This window comes from Haliotis asinina, chromosome 13 (genome assembly GCF_037392515.1).
Source record: "Haliotis asinina isolate JCU_RB_2024 chromosome 13, JCU_Hal_asi_v2, whole genome shotgun sequence".
Classification (NCBI taxonomy): Eukaryota; Metazoa; Mollusca; class Gastropoda; order Lepetellida; family Haliotidae; genus Haliotis; species Haliotis asinina.
Window position 1 is genome coordinate 30,412,102 of NC_090292.1, and position 19,781 is coordinate 30,431,882.

The following is a 19,781-nucleotide window of genomic DNA, read 5'->3' on the forward strand; positions in this document are numbered from 1 at the left end:
TGAATAAAAAGTAAAGCGCCAGGCTATTTCAAAACTAAGATGTGATCATTAGGCTTCGATAATTGGGAAGACCAATCCATATGTAGAGAAGGTTAATCTATTAACTGATTTAGTGGCATCATAACCATTTCTATTTATAATTAAAGGAAATATTGTTACAGATATGATGGTACTGTTTTTCAAACCAAAATAGCAATTCTTATCCTCCATATACAACACTATCAGCATTTGGCTTCACTTGTCAGAATGACGATCATGTGACCGTATAATATTCATTACTGTTTTTCACATCTCAAATGAAGGTAATTGGTTCGAGGAATACAAACTGTTTTCCAAAAGCGCATACATCCTGTTTAAATCAAAGGATATTAAAAATAGGTTTGTTTTCAAACTGAAAGGTACTGAACCAAAATATGATAGTTGGTTTTTTTAGGGATCTTTTCTGTTCTGTTCCAGCAGGAAACATGCTGGGTGGCGCTTAACTTTGTATTCTCAATACATAATAGTACATGTTATATCTGAACAGCATCGTAATGGCATTGTTCAGGTGATGATTGGCATTCAAAATGTTAGCAAAATGTGTGCTTGTCGTAAGGGGAGACTCAGGGGATCTGGGGGTCAGACTGGTGGTGGTTGATGCACACCGTACCCTAGCAGAACACTTTACTGAACAAATACCACTATTACTGACCCAGACCCGTGTAGGCTCGATGGTGAAGCTTAATGGTTAGCCCGCGCGCTCGTGTTCGCCGAAGACCCAGGGTAATATACTTTGAAAAGTAAATTTAAATGAGTCGGTGAGTATAGTTTTACGTTGCTTTCGGATGTATTCTAGTAATATCACGGCGGTGAAAACAAGAAACGGGCTTCACACATTGTACGCATGTGCAGATTCGAACCCGGGTCCTCAGCTTGACGAGCAAACGCCCTAACCACTAGGCTACCCCACCAAGCCCTTCACATTGTGAATCTGTAACGACAAGGTCGTTATGATGGCGTGCCGCATCCCAAGACGTATGCAGCTCTTTCTGCACACATGCCCAAGTCAGACCAGCTTTTCAGCTGGAGTTTTTATTTCTTGACGCACACTTGCCTGGGGCTTTACTGACAGACACGTAAACCACTTTAAAACCACCTCTGACACAGCTCCCTAGGTTATTGCTGACATTTATGTTTTCACGAAAAATAATATTAAGTTATATAGGTTGATATATTATAACGATGATGAAAACAATGGAAATATATAAACACAACAATAATGAGAACTATAATAATCACGACAATTCTAACGATTATTGCACACGGATTAATATGGGCGCGGTGGGCGAGCTGTGGTGCCAGGCTAGTGACCTAGCGAACTTGACGTGCCGGGATCGAGTTCACCTGTGACTGGGTGTAAAAACCTTGGAGACAACTTTGTGTGCAGATTCTTTCAGTGTTGTCACAACCCCTAGTGTACAGTTCACAACCCTGTGCACTTAAAAGGACCCACGAATCCCTGAGTATGTGACCAGAGGGATGCCACATTATTGCGTACAAAATTGCAGGTACAGTAACTTACAGTAAACGTGGAGAAAGCGCCGTGACTGTTTCCCAGTCAGCCCAGCTGTGAATGGGTACCTGCTAGGATGGGAAAGTCTTATTATCTCGGTGCGCCTAGCTGCTACGGGTCCCCAGGGAGATGATTTTGAAAATACGATGTGCCGTTGAGGTTAACATCCATTGATCGAGATAGAAAGGAAGCGCTATACAAAAATTAGCATAATAATACCTATGAGCATTAAATAATCATCACCTAAATCCAAGGACAATCTTAACATTTTGTTCAAAACATCACACCCTATCAGACTGGAATGCACACTAAATTTCACACAGTATCTCAGAAGATTTGGGCATCATGCTTCCGTACTGCGAAGAATATTGGATTCCCATTCAGCCCCATCAGAAGTGCATGCACTACGATACAGTTACAGACCCGGGTTAGAACTGTTCATCAGCAACCCATGCTTGGAGGCGACTAACGGGATCGGGTGGTCAGGCTCGCTTACTTGGTTGACACATGTCATCGGTTCCCAGCTGCGCAGATCGATGCAAATGTTGTTGATCACTGGAGACTATCTGTTCCAGACTCGAATATTTACAGACCGCCGCCATATAGCTGGAATTTTACTAAACTTCCTCGAACCAATTACCTTCATTTGAGATGTGAAAAACAGTAATGAATATTATACGGTCACATGATCGTCATTCTGACAAGTGAAGCCAAATGCTGATAGTGTTGTATATGGAGGATAAGAATTGCTATTTTGGTTTGAAAAACAGTACCATCATATCTGTAACAATATTTCCTTTAATTATAAATAGAAATGGTTATGATGCCACTGATGCGGCGTAAAACTAAACTCACTCGTAACGAAAGACAACACGTGATCATGTTGTCTGAAACATTACGGTCCTTGTGGTGTAGTGGGGTTGTGTTTCGTGTAACTGCAAGTTGGATCTCAAGGAACGCTTAATGGTCAGCGTCGTCAACGGTCTAGGAAGGAGCAGACACAGCCGTTACGCCAATCGCCAGCTTTCAACGGATGTCAACGCAAGACCTCGAAGTTCTCCAGACGTTATCGCCCATTTACAGAGCAACGCCACTGCGACAGTAAAGTGACCCTCAAGAATGACCGAGAGAGTAAAGTCATACGTCGTTTTCAGCAATATTCCAGCATTGTGGGGGACACCATAAATGTGCCTCACATATTGTATCCATGTAGGGAATCGAACCCGGATCTTCGACTCGACGGGCGAACGCTTTCATCAACGACAGACGTACGGTGGCACGGGTTCTTTAAAGTAATAATAATGTATTTGCTGCTAATATCAACATGTTGTGTACATTCCAGTAAACTATCAAATATCATCACATGATTTGTGGACTGAAAAGGGTAGATACGTGAACATATAAAAAGAAGGTAGGTTATTTAAATCATGCAGTTACTAATGGCTTAGAAAACGAATATTAGTTTTTGCTCGTATACCCATTATATGATAAACTACGTAATAAGTACCTTCATGAATTTTATTAGGTCCATCACATTTTACCCCTTATTAAAATCCAGAAACCATGATATGATTCAGAATATTGTTATGTTTGCTTATCCTGCTGTGAAACTCAGAGAAGAAGAATCGTCATTGAAAGCCACAGTTATATAAAGCATAATATCGATCATTTAATTAATTAATGCATGAGTAAACTTGTTTTATATACTACGCCTACATATTGTACTATATGCCTGCGGTCTTTGAGTACTGAATACAAAAGTGATAGGTGAAAATATATGTAAATATGTAAATTTACATTATTCTTTTTACAGTCGCTACGCAGTCTTTGATGTCTATCAATATTACCTTGTCTTCCTGTTTCTATAGCAACTCGGAAATTTGAGTATCTAAATCTGGAGATTGCAGTTCTTACATGTAGAGGTAAATCACAACGTCAGTACTTTTCAACATTCCACAGAGATTTGTAGGCTTTCTAGAAATAACATTTAGGTGGAGAGGCCAAGGAATGCCATGACTACTGTAAATAATTCTCTTTTCACCTCTGTTCGATATGAAAGGCTTTGAGTCTGAACATTGTGGCTAAGCCAAGCATAACGAAAACCACATTGAAATATTGTATGTTTAACCTTACTAGCCCATGTAATTCTCCTGAACTCACCAAGTGCCTTAAGCACTGGTAGGACTGGTATGGTAATCTATTGGTAGCTGCAATAAGTGGTACCAGTACTGAAGAACCTTAAGCTTTGTTGTATACACACACTGTACACAGTGGATACCTACCACATTCACCCAGAGCCATGTTTGATGAACTAGATTTGTTAGCTTTAAGAAAATATTTGCAGAAACAAGATGTACTGATTTGGTAGTTTTACAGTACGATAATCTCCAGACCTCTGAACCATAACATAAAATAGGAGTAACTATTGAATAGAATATCTTACAGAGGTCTGAAAAGGGAAAAAAATACCAACATTCCTGTGAAAACTGTTAATTGCTAGTATTGCCTCGTTTGCCTGAGATGCTGTTACAGATGCAAGCTTAGGAGTACATGTTAAACCTCCGATAAGATCCACTGGATCTCCCTTGCAGTACTATTTGGACACGTAATGAACGTAATATGCTCTCTGCCTAATACTCACCCCACGTAGGAGTAACGACATACCCCGAAACGTGTTCCTCATGAGAGTGAGTTAAGGTTTACGCCGCACTCAACAATATTCCAGCTATATGGCAGTGGTCTGTAAATAGTCGAGTGAGTGAGAGAGTTTAGTTTTACGCCGTACTCAACAATATTCCAGGTATATGGCGGTGGTCTGTAAATAGTCGAGTGAGTGAGTGAGACTAGTTTTACGTTGCACTCAACAATATTCCCGGTATATGGCGGCGGTCTGTAAATAGTCGAGTGAGTGAGATTAGTTTTACGCCGCACTCAGCAATATTCCAGGTATATGGCGGCGGTCTGTAAATAATCGAGTCTGGACCAGACAATCCAGTGATCAACAGCATGAGCATCGATGTGCGCAAATGGGAACCGGTGACTTGTGTCAACCAAGTCAGCGAGCCTGTCCACCCGATCCCGTTAGTCGCCTCTTACGACAAGCATAGTCGCTCATAATAAAGAAGCTGACATCAATAAAACTCTCTTCCTAATGTGTATCACTCTTTAATGCCATTCAAACACCTAATAACGTATCGGTTTCAAATTTGAATAAACAGGAATATAATTTGAATAATAGGCCTAAATTTTCGAAGTACTCTTAGCGCTAAGATTGTTGTAAATTACGTACATTTATGACGATCTTCGTGTAAAGAGAACTTCGAAAATCTAGGCACTCATACCTGATAAAAGATGCGCCGAAGTGCCTACGATACTTGTGTGAAATATCCAATAAGGACATAAACACTTTAACAATACGGCTTGTAATTCCATGATTCCAAGAACACACAATATCCTCCTCTCCATAACCCCCTCCCCTGGGTAAATCTGCGTTGACCCCCTCTGACCAGAACCCTTGCTCAAGGTATCAGCGGACCAAAACAAAGTTGAGCCACTAGCCATTGGCACCCTCCAACAAGTCAACAAACGACTTATCGGAAATACGGCCGTGTTAGTGCGCCACTTCTAACATGACAAAGGCTATCAAGCGCAGTGTACACATTTGACCCCTCGGTCGAGACAATGTTGAGAATGACAAGACTCAAATTAAGCTTTCCGTGTCCTCAAAAGATACAGGCGCTTACCAGTTACCTCCCTTTGTATATGAAAGAACACGAAAATGTAATGCTGTGAGTCTAATAACTGCTTCAAATTTACCTAGTGATATGCTTTCGAAGCCGTGAAAAAATTAATATCCTCATTCAGTCCGTAATTATATCATTAAAAGACGACCGGTTTCATGAACAAAATGAAACATTTTGGTGCAGGTAGCAGTTATCTTCCCTTGAGTAATCGTTATTCGAGTTAAGCAAGAGGTATGTCTCTGAACATTGTGAGAGTCTGTGTAGCATTTGGATGTTGGACGAAGCCGTGATGTGGCGAATTCTCTTGCCTCTTCTTCCAGGTAGGTAGAACTCACTGACGATAACATATTGTGTATGCTAAAATGGTTTTCCTATACATAATCTAAAATCACTTGTATATTTATTTGTTCTTGATTGAAATTAAATTTAAAATTAATATATATATTGAAAGAATGTTATTTAATCAAATTTCGTGTTTGAATTTCTTGACCCTTTATTTGTTGGAATACACCGGAATGAAAATGCCGAGATTCATTTACGCAAAGGGTATTTAATTTTAATAATTTAATAATATACATATATTTTGGTGCCTTCGTAGATATGTGGAATGTGATATTTAGGCAAAACAACAGAAAACAAAACGTTATTTTGACATATCTAGGTGGATGTTCAGCTAACCAGGTGTTTCTGTGTATGCCCTTTATCACCGTCAATCATCTACTGCCACGATCTTGACAAGGGAAATTGTTTAAGCACATCATTACACCGGGAGCTATAGGCGTGGAAATTAGGCGTGAATTACAAAGACTTAAAGTTTAAAATTAACCGTTACAGTATGTGTTCGAAATACTGAGTCACTACCTCAACTACTTGAGAGTAAGCGAACACATCAGTGCTCTGGTCAGTCGCTGAGGTAGAGTGAACGAACTGTACGGTGTTCTAGACAGTCGCTGTGGTAGAGTGAACGAACTGTTCGGTGTTCTAGACAGTCGCTGGGGTAGAGTGAACGAGATGATCTGTGCTTTGGTCAGTCGCTGGGGTCGCGTGAACGAACTGTTCAGATTTCTGGTCAGTCGCTGAGGTAGAGTGGATGAACTCTTCAGTTTTCATCAACCTCTTGGGTAAATATACACAATATAACAGTACTGAAGAAGCTAATATATTAGTGAATGAAGTATGTACGTTACAACTCGTGCTTTACCCTTTAAGGAATGTTAGTGTGTGTTTTGCATACATATTTTTAAATATTTTTTTATTTCATTATTTTTTTTTATTTCTCTCTCTCTCTCTCTCTCTCTCTCTCTCTCTGTGTGTGAAGGCTTGCAAGTTGTGGAGGAGGGATATACGATATAGTTTTCTACTATATTTCCTTTGCTTTTTCGTTTGTATTCGCCACATTCAACAATATCTCCAGTTTATGACGGAGACGATCGGAATATCATACATTCAATAAGAACCTTGTTTAGCCTTCCAAAACCAATTCAAAACCTCGGATAAGTCTCCCCAAGTGGACTGGATGGTCACGCTTGACCATTTCGTTCTCATCGTACCTCAAGACCCGTGAAGGTCCCGGGGTAGAATAGGCCTTCAGCAACCCATGCTTGCCATAAAAGGTAACTATGTTTGTCGTAAGAGGCGACTAACGGGATCGGGTGGTCAGACTAGCTGACTTGGTTGACACATGTCATCGGTTCCCCATTGCGCAGATCGATGCTCATGTTGTTGATCACTGGATTGTCTGGTCCAGACTCGATTATTTACAGACCGTCGCCATATAGCTGGAATATTGCTAAGCGCGACGTAAAACTAAACTCACTCACTCACTCATCGTACCTCAACGACTTGAACGCTTCTCAATCACTGGTTCATCTGGTTCAGGCTTAATTAGTTACAAACTACTTTAATAAAATATAGTCCACTACCTTCAGCGGCGTCGAATAACATTCACTCACTCTATCAGTTTTAGCCTCGTGGTTAAAGCGTTCGCACATCACAGCAGAGACCTGGGTTCGATTCACTGCATATTTACAATGAAGCCCATTTCTGGTGTCACCCATCGTGATATTGTTGGAGTATTAATTGCTAGAACGGCGTAAAACTAAACTCATTCACTTAATGCAAAGCGAAATACTGTCCTTTCGTGAATAGCACAAGAGGTATATGTGAACTGTGCACGCAAACTGCACTCTCTACCCGAAGGCCAACGCACCTGCTTCAAGCGCGCCCGTGTAAATCTCAAGGTTCAGGAATTTCGAGCCACAAAGTACATTCTTTGGAGGACATTACCTGCACATAACTGTACTTCAGGTGACCCAGTGACCAAGCACCTGGTGGTCTGTTACAACACCCGCTACACATTTTAAGCTCGAGGGTTGAATGAATAAGGATTTGCGTCGCTGTTAAACAATATTGATATTCAAGAAATGTCACGGCTGGGGACACTATCAGTGGACTGATTCGAACTCTGGTCTTCAGTTGAGCGAACTATTTAACTGCTTGGCCATGCATCCTTCCTCGAGAGGGGCATACAGTGACTTTCTTATTTGTAAACGTTCAGAAAACAGTGCCACAGGCAAACACCCTATTGTCCTTTTTTCTTCAACGTTTCCTTGCGCCGTTTGGGAGGTTACGACCCAACACGGCGTAGGTCACGTACAACAATTACACATATTGCCGTAAACTTGATTCGTGGGAGTGACAATTGTGACTTGCATTTTTCGGAATAATGCGTACCAATAATATATCGGTAACGGTTAACTGATGTTGAATGCCACGCCCAGAAACACTCGAGCCTCATGCTATCGTGCATTCGAGTCGAGAGTGGACAAACTAGTGACTGATGTAATGAACACCGTTATCACCAAAAGGTGAAGGTTTGGACTGATCCGTATCAGAGACACGTAGGGTAGAAACTGAATTTGCTTCAAGAATGTTGCTATTGTTTGTAACATAAATTTGGTTAAGATAAATTTGCAAACACAAAACAGGATTTACAATATGTGGAAATAGCGGCAATTCGTGTGGTTAAAGCGTTCGCTCTTCACATCGATTCCAACATGTGTACAATGTATGAAGCCCATTTCTGGTGTCCCTTGGATATTGTTGAAGTATGCTAAAAGCAGCGTGAACACTCACTGACTCGTAAGCAATTAAAAAGCTGAGATGACACAGAAACGAAGAAAATAACTTGCTAACACATGCCCCTGAAATCGGAAAATGTTTGGTCCACATTTCAGTGTTTTCCAGTGGGATTACAAAGGATTCTGTTTCTATCTGGCCATCAAACAAACATGGTGACTCCGTGGCTGTAACACTGGGAAACATAGCAACATGGAGGTGGTTCAGAAGCCAATCTGAACATTGTTTACTGAGAGATTGAGACCAAATAAACACACTGTGTATAAACAAAGATTCCCTCAAATTCGTTACATGGCGCGGTGGTAAACATCTACACGAAGAAATTAACCAAAACAGGAATGGGTCAATCTGTGGTGGAATTCGGATTACGTCAGGTTTAGAGTTACGTCCCTTGGATACTGGGACGCGTCCGGCATTACACATTCATTGCCCTCGCCCCCAAAACGTTGATTTGCTCACACTTGTAAAACATTTATCAATTGCTTTTATCACTTAAGATGTGTTGAAATTTAAACTATTGCCTAAATTTAAAGTAACATACGTGCCTGGCTCATCTTCGATTGTCTGAAGACTGCCGCCATACAGCTTGAATGTTGCTGAGTATGGCTTACAGACAATATGTAAGGCAGTTTGAGGTTGACACGAGAGGAATGTGATTATTTCTTTATAAATATATTAGAGATCAAAATCGCAGGACGAGGTGATTAAAGGCAGTTATGTTAAATGTAAACGTCACAGACAAATGTGAAACTCGTAGGGAAACTGCCCGACATTGATGAAAGACCGGCAACTAGGATTTGTTCTCTCTTCATTTTCCTCCGGACGTTGTGTTTTAGCCAAGTTGTATTTTGTCATGTGCCACGAAGAATTCACCGTAGCATAATAGCGTCAATCTGTGTGCCTGATTTGTTGATTTCAATCACTGAGTGAGTGAGTGAGTATTCGACGTCATATCGGCAATTTCTGTTAGCCACATCAAGACAAGGACAAATTTGACAGTGATAAGGAACACTTGTCATAACGTGAAGGTGAAATAACTAGAGTATGGCATCCGAAAACATAACCAGCAGGTAAAGTTTAGATAATTGCACTATTTAGGGCAACATATACCAAATATGCCAATATATACTCCAAAAAAGTACGGGCACTTCATTTTTTAATCTGAGTACATAGCAGGATTCTATAACAGGCTACAGATCGCCAGCAGCTGAAGGTACATCGCCATACTAGGGGCCACAGGCAGGGGTGGATAGAGTTTTTGTGGACGGGGGTGCCCACTATTGAGAAAAGGGGGATGCACACTTCATTTTCACCCGAGTGACCCTACTTGCACCGACCCCCCAGTCCCCAACCCCCTTGGCTCACCTATGATAGGGAGTTAAAGTACTTTTGCTACCTGGATGGACTCAATTGTGGAACACAAACAAGATAGATTACCATGGCAAAAAGCGTGGAATAGTGTGCAATACAACAAGGATGTGCCTATGTGTGACCTCTGAATGACCAGGTGACAAAGATCCCTTTTGATAACGCATGACTGATCATACGACTTGATTTAGTGTTCAAACACAGTATCTTTACACATAGCGGGTGATGTTAACTCGTTCCCTGTTTGTCGTTTGTTTAACTCCATACAGCCCGGCGTTTGAACTGGACACTCGAGACCCGTCAAACAATGTGTACCATTGCTCGACCCACCACACACCAGATCAAAGAGGTTATCAGCAATGGGGTAGATGCTACCCCAGATATTTTACCTTAACGGACCCTTGTAACAAGTGTGGACCCGCGAAGGTCCCGGGGTAGAATAGGCCTTCAGCAACCCATGCTTGCCATGAAAGGCGACTATGATTGTCGGAACGGGGTCGGGTGGTGAGGCTCGCTGACTTGGTTGACACATGTGAACGGTTCCCATCGGATCGATGATCATGTTGTTGATCACTGGATTGTCTGGTCCAGACTCGATTATTTACAGACCGCCGCCATATAGCTGGAACATTGCTGAGTGCTTCGTAAAAGTAAACTACTCACTCACTCACTGTAACAAGTGTGGGTTTCTCACAGTCAGTTCCTACGCGGATAAACTACTTAACGAATACATATATATGCTACTGGTATAAAGTAATTCACTATGTATTTTCTGTTATGCTTTTTAATGCAAACAATAGTAATATGAATTGTGTTTTTCCTTACTCGGTGTATAACTATGGACAGGGTAATATCGAGATCTACGTGATTTGGTATTACGCATTGTCACACTCAGTTGATCAGATTTGGTGTCATACGTCACAAATTCAGTATCGTGTGCATTGCCCTTGACGGAGGCTTGACAATGACAACGTGTACACGACACGAAGACATTGAAAGTTCTGGGAATGTTGTTCCATGTGTGAAGCAACGCTTGTCCCAATTTGACTAAAGTCAATGGCCGATTCTATGCTTGACGTAAACGTCGAACCCTTACATCTAAAGCGTGCTCGACAGGGAACAGGTCCGGAGAAACAGCTTATAAGGGGACTGTTCTGCTGTCTCGGGAAACAATCCACGCGTCAGTATGCCGCTCACGTCTCCGTCTACATACCCTTGCCGTGCCATCTGAACAGTACAGATGAAGTTTCGACTCGTCAGTGAACAAAATAACATCCCAATCTTGTCGTAGATTGTCCCAATCCGTATATGCCCTCTCCGCCAGGCAAGACGTGCCTGGCGTTGACGTTGGGGCAAAACTGGACGTATTGCAGACTGTCGGAGGGGAATGATGATCTCACTCAGTCGGTTCCTACAACCACAATACTCTCGTAAGCCTAAGATCTCGTAACTTTTCTCGTAGCTCTTGCACCTGGTATACTGTAACATAGGAGGTGCAAGTGCTACGAGGAAAGTTACGAGATCTTAGGCTGACGAGAGTTTTGTGAAACAGGGCCCAGACCACCCGATCCCTTTGATCGCCTTTTAAGACAAGGATGGGTTGCTGAAGCCCACGTGTAACCCGTTGTTACTGGAATATTGCAAAAAAAGCGTCGTAAACCTAATCTCACTCACTCATTTACATTTACTGTTATTTTAAAACGCCGAGGCGGATACAGCTTTTCGAGAAAGGTGGGAGTGCACACTTCATTTTTACCCTTTTACCCGAAATTGCTATGGTAATTTATCAAAATTTCAACACAAAAAGGGGACCCCCGGCAACCCCTCCTCCCCGATCCGCCTGTGGAACGTATACAGCGTTTGCTTAAGGTCAACACTGGACATTTGACAACGCAAACACGGGTTGATATAAAACCAATATCCGCCCTTACGTCTACATAGCCTGTGTGCGTAGGTAGACCTTGAACTATGTCGGAAAACGTAGTCCATCCAAAACCCGCGCCTACCACGCTGGCTTAATTACTAAAACGTTGAACATGGACCTCTCTTTATCAGTTGATTTAAGTTTTTCTTCACAACCCGGGGCTATTGTTTTTGCCGTGATAATTCGAGTAAAGGGAAGTAACTCAGCTTGTTTGGATGTTCTGGTCGTTGTTTTTCTGACTGTGAAAATGCGGACATATTCCCTGTGTGAACACAGATGCCGGCTGAAACAAATTCGTTTTTGACTGCTACCTCGGACAATTTAACTAGAACTGTGCGTTCAAGTCGACCGGTATAACCCGGTACAGTGTCTCGGGATACCAATAATGCCATGTGGTTCAGATTCTGCAATATATTGGGTCATCAAGAGTTAGCTCCCTTTGATTTATCTGCCCAACAGAGCTCAAATGAAGCCTGGCAATCTTGGCATTCTTCCGTTTCCGTAGAAACACATGAACTGACAGTTTGTTTGAGAAATCTTGTTATTACAAAATGTGCAACTCAATTTCACTTCATCCATTTATTTTGTGGTAATAGGTGCATTATGTGGATAAAGTCCATCCTGGTTCCCGGACCTCTCATTATATCAAATTAATTAATGACATTCCCAGAACCAGGATGGATAAAGTTGACAATATACTGCGCGGCCGTGGGAGAGCCAAATGGTTAAAGCGTTCTCTCGTCATGCCGGGTACCCGGGTTCAATTCCGCACATGGGTGAGTGAGTGAGTGAGTTTAGTTTTACGCCGCACTCAGCAATATTCCAGCTATATGGCGGCGGTCTGTAAATAATCGAGTCTGGACCAGACAATCCAGTGATCAGCAACATGAGCATCGATGTGCGCAATTGGGAACCGATGACATGTGCCAACCAAGTCAGCGAGCCTGACCACCCGATCCCGTTAGTCGCCTCTTACGACAAGCTGAGTCGCCTTTGATGGCAAGCCTGGGTTTCGCACATGGGCTCTCTATGAGAAGTCCATTTATGGTGTTCTCCGCCGTAATATTGCCTAAATATTGAAAAAAGCGGCGTAAAACAATGTTCACACAATCGCTGTTTATCGCAGTTACACACAGATTACAGTATCGGATATTCCTTAGTTTTAATTTTCCATGTGTTTTATCATATCTTATAAAATGTTACACTTTTCGAGATTGTTTCAGAGTCAATAAACCATCAAATAACGAAACATGCTTTAAAAGTGCCAGATTTCTGTTCGTTTCCTAAAATATTTTATAAGTGGACCCAAAAGTGCCAAATATTCTACCAAATGCTGTCAGTCCTGTGAAGTTTGAATGGTTTCAATAGATGATATTTTGGAGGAACTAAATGGACCAATTTATTTTGACTGACCAGTAGAGTCGCTGGCGCTGAGTGACCATTTCACAATTCAGATTTTGTTGTCGTTTTGTTTGTTTTCATAATGAGACATATGTTATCGATTTATCGGAACGGCCTATGACTTATGAATTGCGTAGGGCGCTTGAAAGCGCCTGGAGCGCCTCTGACGAAGCAACACCTTTACTAAGATTAGCTTAAACTCCCGTTTCTTAACACTGTACTAAGGTTACCTTAGTGACTTACGGTCGCCTTAGTGACTTTGCTTCATTTTGCAACAGTTCATGTTAACACAGGTTTATATTGGCGTTGTATCACTGACAAACAGTAACAATATTTACATACTGCATTGAAGTGCATTCCGTTGAAGCAAGCATCGCTTGTACTATTACCTTCATTATTATGTTCGCAAAACTTTGTTGGAATACTTCATTTCGCATTAAGGCTCTATTATAATGGTAACGCTATTTTTCTGGGCATTATCAACAAGCTACAACGGGCTTGTTAATGGCCCATCATCAAGCATTGTGCAGGCATTATCAAGTTACAGTGCCCGGTCATTTCTGATAACGCGCGGGCGTGTTAATGATAATTCTATCCATTTTAGCAATAAACCAATTTATTCATCTGTAAACCGTTATCAAGTTACAGTGGCCCGCTCATTTCTGCTAACGTGCGGGCGTGTTAATAGTAATTTTAGAGATTTTAGCTATAAACCATTTTATTCATCTGTAAACCATTGGCATGCAACCATACACGATGGGGACGTTGAGCATGAAACTATGATGTGATGTCATAGCAAGATGATGTAACACTGAGAAGGCTATCATGAATTTATGATGAATGCACTTGGGCAGAAGCCTTCCAGTCAATATATCACAATGTACATAGCAATATCTCTTAGATTATTGCACTATGTCGTAATGTGAGAACCAGGGCAATATCCAGATATATTTGTCACCGAAACAATTAGTTGAACACTTTTAGTGTTACGACGCGATAGCCCTATGTCTGATCAGAAACCATGGATACAGATATCATTTCAATTTGGGCCATCACAGCAGCTAGCATACCCAAAGCGCAGGTGCATATTTTCTGTATGCCATTGGATGACGTACGTACAGTGTATGTGTTGTCCGCCACATTCAGAGGCTGGAAAATGATCGGCAGTCCTTCAGGTGTGCACTTCAGTTAAAAAAACAAAAATATTATAATAATAAAAAAAAAAAAGTGAGTAAGATAACAGTGCACAAAAGGCATGTGCCGAACGCGATACGTTACATATACATATATATGCACATATAGGTATGTGGTAAAGTAGAAAATTTCATACCGAGGCCGCGTTTGGGGTTGTATGTTGTTTGACGCCGCACTCACAATTTACGGCGGTCTGTGAGGATTTTGAGAGAACATGCAGTCAACATCATGAGCATTGTCACCGAAACAATTGGTTGAACACTTTTAGGGTTCCTACGCGATAGCCCTATGTCTGATGCTGGAATGCCATGACATGTATCAGCAAAGTCTGCGAGCCAGATCACCAGATCCCTTTGATCGCATTTTGAGACGAGAATGGGTTGCTGATGCAACACCCTGGATACAGTGGTGTTGATGGTGCTCATGACATCGACCACATTTTCGTGGCTCGATCTTTGTTGGTAGATGCCATGATGTGGACTGTGGTAACAAAACATAATAGTTGCGGTTACCGTATACCGTCATCCGCTAGTAAATTTTGGGATCATTTCTTAGGACGTCTGTTTCCATGGAAATAAATATGCGTTGTAGGATTGACGTTTGCATCTCCGACTTTATACACATATTGTATGGACATTTATTTATAACGCCAAGCATCTACTCTGTATCTCATCGAAGGTAATCTTTGATGACGGATTTCGGTTCGGGAACGAAATTCCGTTGCTGATGTGGCATATCTCTCATCTTGCCTACCCATGAAGATCCGGATACAAAGTGGTCTACAGTTACACATGCTTGTCATAAGAGATGACTAGCAAGCTTTCTGACTTGGTTGATATATGCCATGGTATCTCAATTGCGTAGATTGATGCTCATGTTGCTAATCACTGGATTGTCTGGTCGAGACTCCATGTAACTGGACTATTGTGGCGTAAAATTGCACCAACTCAACTTCATGGGATTTGAAATAAATTACTTTGGAAACAGCACTTTGTAGATCAGACATAGAATTCCAAAACCATGTCTGACTTACTCGTAGCTTCAATGAAATCGATAATCAACTAAACAAAGATGGATACGGGTTTTCGAAAAACGTGGACTTCACGAAATCACCATCAAAATTAGTCTTCGGGATAGAGTCTTTGATCCATATCTATTTTTCGATGGCCGATGTTTTCGTTGTGATGAAACCGCTAATTGTTCTTTTATCTTTCAGCACTGGTCAGCTGCCAGGTCTGGACACAAGGCCAGCTGGACAACTTTGCTCAAACTCTGCAGGTCAGATGGAAGGTCAAGGACAATCTAGAGTTCGACAACAAATACTTTGTGGAAGTGATCTTGACAAACTCAGGATCGTACACTCTGAGTAAGTCAGGCCAATGGAATATATACCTCGACAGCATCCGAATGATAGAACCCGATGTCCTACCCCGACCAGAAGGGGTTGTCCTAGAAGGTCAAGGGGTCAAGGTCACCCATTTGCAAGGTTCCCATTTTCGACTTGAACCAACGGACACGTTCCTTGATCTTCCGCCAAATACAAGCAGGAAAATAAAGTTTTATGTACAGTTTTGGGAAGTTGCTAAAACAAATATTATGCCGAACTGGTACCTAATGGCGCCAGGTTTAACACCCAGGGTCATAGAAAGCACTGCTCTGGAAGACGTATCTTTCGTTGACGACTTCATAAAACCGCAGCAAGTAAAACGATACGGGACGGACAAATATGCTCCCTTCACCCCCCAGGAGAGATACAGACGGAATCACTTGACCGATCCCGCTGACAACGGAGAGGTGAGGGTCATCCCCAAGCCTCTGAATATGACGGTGGTCAAGGACGAGAGCTTGACCATCAACGTCAACACATGGCGGGTGTATGCTCTGGACGGCTTATCTAACGAAGCTAACTACTTTAGGCGTAAGTAGAGTGAGCGAGTGCGTATGGTTTTACGCCACTTTTTGGCAATATTTTAGCAATATTTCTTGGCTATAAAGGTTGCGGCATACAACAAAGAAGTTGACATCCATAATATTTGCCTACATGCCTATACATGCCTATACATATACATTCTACATGCCTCTTAAGAACCTTGTCAAGGAGGTAGGTATTATTTACTAGCTAAATTTTTTTTATAAAAATAGATAAAAACATCTCAGCAGGAATAGAAGTTAGCCCCGTATTACCTATCACCTTTAATGTAATTTCCAACTGAGAATCTAACTTTCTTCACATGGTGCCTCATATATTTTGATGCATATGTTTTGCAAGTGCAGTCAAATAACGTTGTATCGATGTTGAAGTGTCTATACTTCGAGTTATCGAAAAAGAATAAATGATTGAAGAATTCAGAAGGACATTCAAGGGTTTTACTTGGAGATAATTGCAAATTCGACTCGTGTTTGATATTAAATGTCATTGAATGTGAACAATCATTGGGTAACCTGGTTGTGAATTGTGTTGGCGTGCTGACAAAATATGATATCGATTATACGCCCTGTGAAATCGAGACTGTTTTTGTCTGGTCTTGACGATCTACATGTTAAGCCAACCTTTGCAGAGATGTCCAATATTGACCTTGGTGGAGCGGACATAGGAAATGACGTCATACGCATGCGTATTGGCAATGTTGATGTTCCCGAGGGAGGAATCCCGAACAGCCCCGACGCGTACAGACTGACAGTGGATGTAACCAACAGAGTTATTGAAATCACGGGACAAGGAGCCTCAGGGGTGATGTACGGAGCTCAGACCTTGCTGAGCCTCATGTCTCAGAGGGGAAATATCATTTACAAGATGGAGATCACTGACTCGCCGAGATACTCGTACAGGTGAAACAATCTCGAGTTTGATATTTTAGAGTTTGACGAATAAGGAGAAAGGTAAATGTTGACAGTATATATTCAGTTCAATTCTTTTTTGCACGAAAGGTGAAGTCATTCACCCACTATAATTGCAAGTGTTTATATACATTTCATAAAAATAATCGGACGGTAGATGTGAGACGTTCCTATCCATGGCTAATCTATCTAATGACAATGCATATAATCCAGGCATTTGTGGGCGCACTTGTGGGTGTGTGTGTTCGACGAATAACAAGATGTTCTAACTGATCTTCAGGGGCCTCCATTTTGACGTTGGACGCAACTTCCACCCTAAATCGGAAGTGCTAAGGCTGCTGGGTAATATGGTCATGTATAAACTGAACAAGCTCCACCTTCACCTGTCTGAAGACGAGGGCTGGAGATTGCAGATTCCAGGGCTGGAGGAACTCACCCAGGTAGAAATGAACCCTCTAGGCAATAGGGAATTTCGTTGGGAGTATAATTGTGGAGTAGAATTAAATTAATTTGAAAATACCGAAAAAGACACTGAGGTCTCGGGATTGGTGGGCGGTGGCGTAGCCTAGTGGTTGAGCGTCTACTCGTCACTTCGACGACTGGGGTTCTATTCCCCACATGGGTACAGTGTGTGAAGCCTATTTCTGATTTTCCCCGTCGCGATATTGCTGGAATGTTGGTAAAAGCGGCGTAAAACTAAACTCACCTACTCACTGTACTACCAGACACTAAAACTAAACTCACTCACTTACACAAAAGTAAAGCTAAAGCATTAATGCTATCTTTTCAGATAGGATCAAGGAGATGTTTCGATCTCACGGAAATGACGTGCCTATATCCACAACTTGGTTCCGGTCCGACCGCTTCTACTTCCGGCTCCGGATTTTACACAACAGCCGACTACAGGGAAATTCTACGGGAAGCAAACAGACTGCACATTCAGGTCATACCGGAGTTTGACATGCCGGGACATTCTCGCGCTGCTGTGAAATCAATGGAAGCGAGGTTTAAGGTTCTCCAAGGTCAAGGCCGCGAGGAGGAAGGCCGGAAGTACCTCTTGACTGAAGAAGGGGACACTTCAAGTTACATCACTGCACAGATGTTCACAGACAACTCAATAAATCCCTGTCTGGAATCTACATACAAGTGAGTGACTGCGTGACCGAGAGAGTTACGTCCCTTTTAGCTACAGTCCAGCAATAACACGCCAGGGACACCAGAAATGGACTTCAATGCCGGGAATCGAACCGGAGCGTTGGTCGCAATTACCGAACGCTTTAATGACTAGACTACCTTGCCCGTTTGTTTGAACAAGGGAGATCACGTATAGTTTTCTCAGTGGGGGTTCCATGTTTAAGCTACAGCAGTCGCCATTCAATTGAAAACATGGACGACGGTCGTGGGAGTCCTCTTCCATGATGAAACTGACAGTGTGACGAAAATCGAATGAGAAGAGCAGTGTCTTTTGCAATGAGGCCTCTCTCCTGAGTAATGATTTACGCCGCACATATCCGTGCAAAAATAACAGGAAACATCAGCAATAAACTTGAAAAAGTCGACATGGGTAAATAGATACTGGTTTTCGGTGTTGTGAATCGCATCCGTGTGCATGTATTCAGCGTGACGAGCGAACGCCTTTTCTTCTAGCCAGCTCTATACCAGTTTTATTACAGAATACAACGTGTGTTTTTGTAAGAGCTTTCTACTTAATATTTGATGCTGGTGGGTTAAATATTACAGTTAAAATAACAAAGGCCCCGCGTGCTTTCTGTTACAGGTTCATGGACCACGTGCTTCGAGAGATTGTGGCATTACATCACGACATTCAGCCTTTAACTGTTTATCATTACGGAGGTGACGAGGTTGGTACAGGGGTTTGGGTCAATTCAACAGCCTGCAAGACCCTGCTTGGCTCGGATACCGTGTCCACTGGGCAGGTCAAGGAATACTTTTTCAAACGTTTGGCCAATCTGACGGTTGCCAGAAATCTAAATCTGGCAGTATGGGAAGATGGCATCGTGAAACAGAATAATGACATTTTTGACAGGAATCTGGCTCAGAACGACGACGTGTACAGCTACGCCTGGGACAACATCTGGGAGAACCTGACTGGAGGAAGGGCGTACGACATGGCCAACAAGGGATACAAGGTAGCCTGCGACCTCGTTGTATCGCAGTACTTAGCATATCCGTAATCGTCAATAGAATTTGGAACTTATATGGCCTTTTTCATCATGAAATCCGATTACCATGACATTTAATCAGCACATTTGTGTAGAAAATATTATTTTAACTTTGATAGTGTTTCAGCGAGAGCCATTAGACGAACGAAGCCGGTTAATATTTACCAAAGGAGATGACTCCATCGTATCGCGGTAAACACTAAAACTCGGATTGCAAAAGGAAATAGGGAAAGAAAATGAAATTTCTTTACTCCCCTCAATGTGAAAAAGGTTGAGATATCTTTTGGCTATCCAAATTGCACAAAACTGTGTCCATAATGAAACATTATCCCGGGAAACCACCAGGCTCAATCAAATTAGTTTCACAGTCATTTAGAGAATTTATTCACAATGTGGACAGAGAAATTCACTGTGGCGCCTAAGACACAAGTGATGTCAGT

The 19,781-nt window shown here is 42.0% G+C and overlaps 1 protein-coding gene across 1 annotated transcript in view; it reads left to right on the forward strand.

Annotated features, from left to right (window-relative positions):
* The first annotated feature begins 5,541 nt into the window (after window positions 1–5,541).
* The window catches only part of LOC137260211 (uncharacterized), a 34,416-nt gene continuing 20,176 nt past the window's right edge, over window positions 5,542–19,781 (forward strand). The window contains exons 1-6 of the mRNA XM_067797905.1: window positions 5,542–5,615; window positions 15,537–16,238; window positions 16,879–17,149; window positions 17,439–17,598; window positions 17,949–18,304; window positions 18,936–19,308. Of these exons, the coding sequence (XP_067654006.1) occupies window positions 5,567–5,615; window positions 15,537–16,238; window positions 16,879–17,149; window positions 17,439–17,598; window positions 17,949–18,304; window positions 18,936–19,308 (1,911 nt within the window). The 5' untranslated portion in view covers window positions 5,542–5,566. The remainder of the gene's footprint in view (window positions 5,616–15,536; window positions 16,239–16,878; window positions 17,150–17,438; window positions 17,599–17,948; window positions 18,305–18,935; window positions 19,309–19,781) is intronic.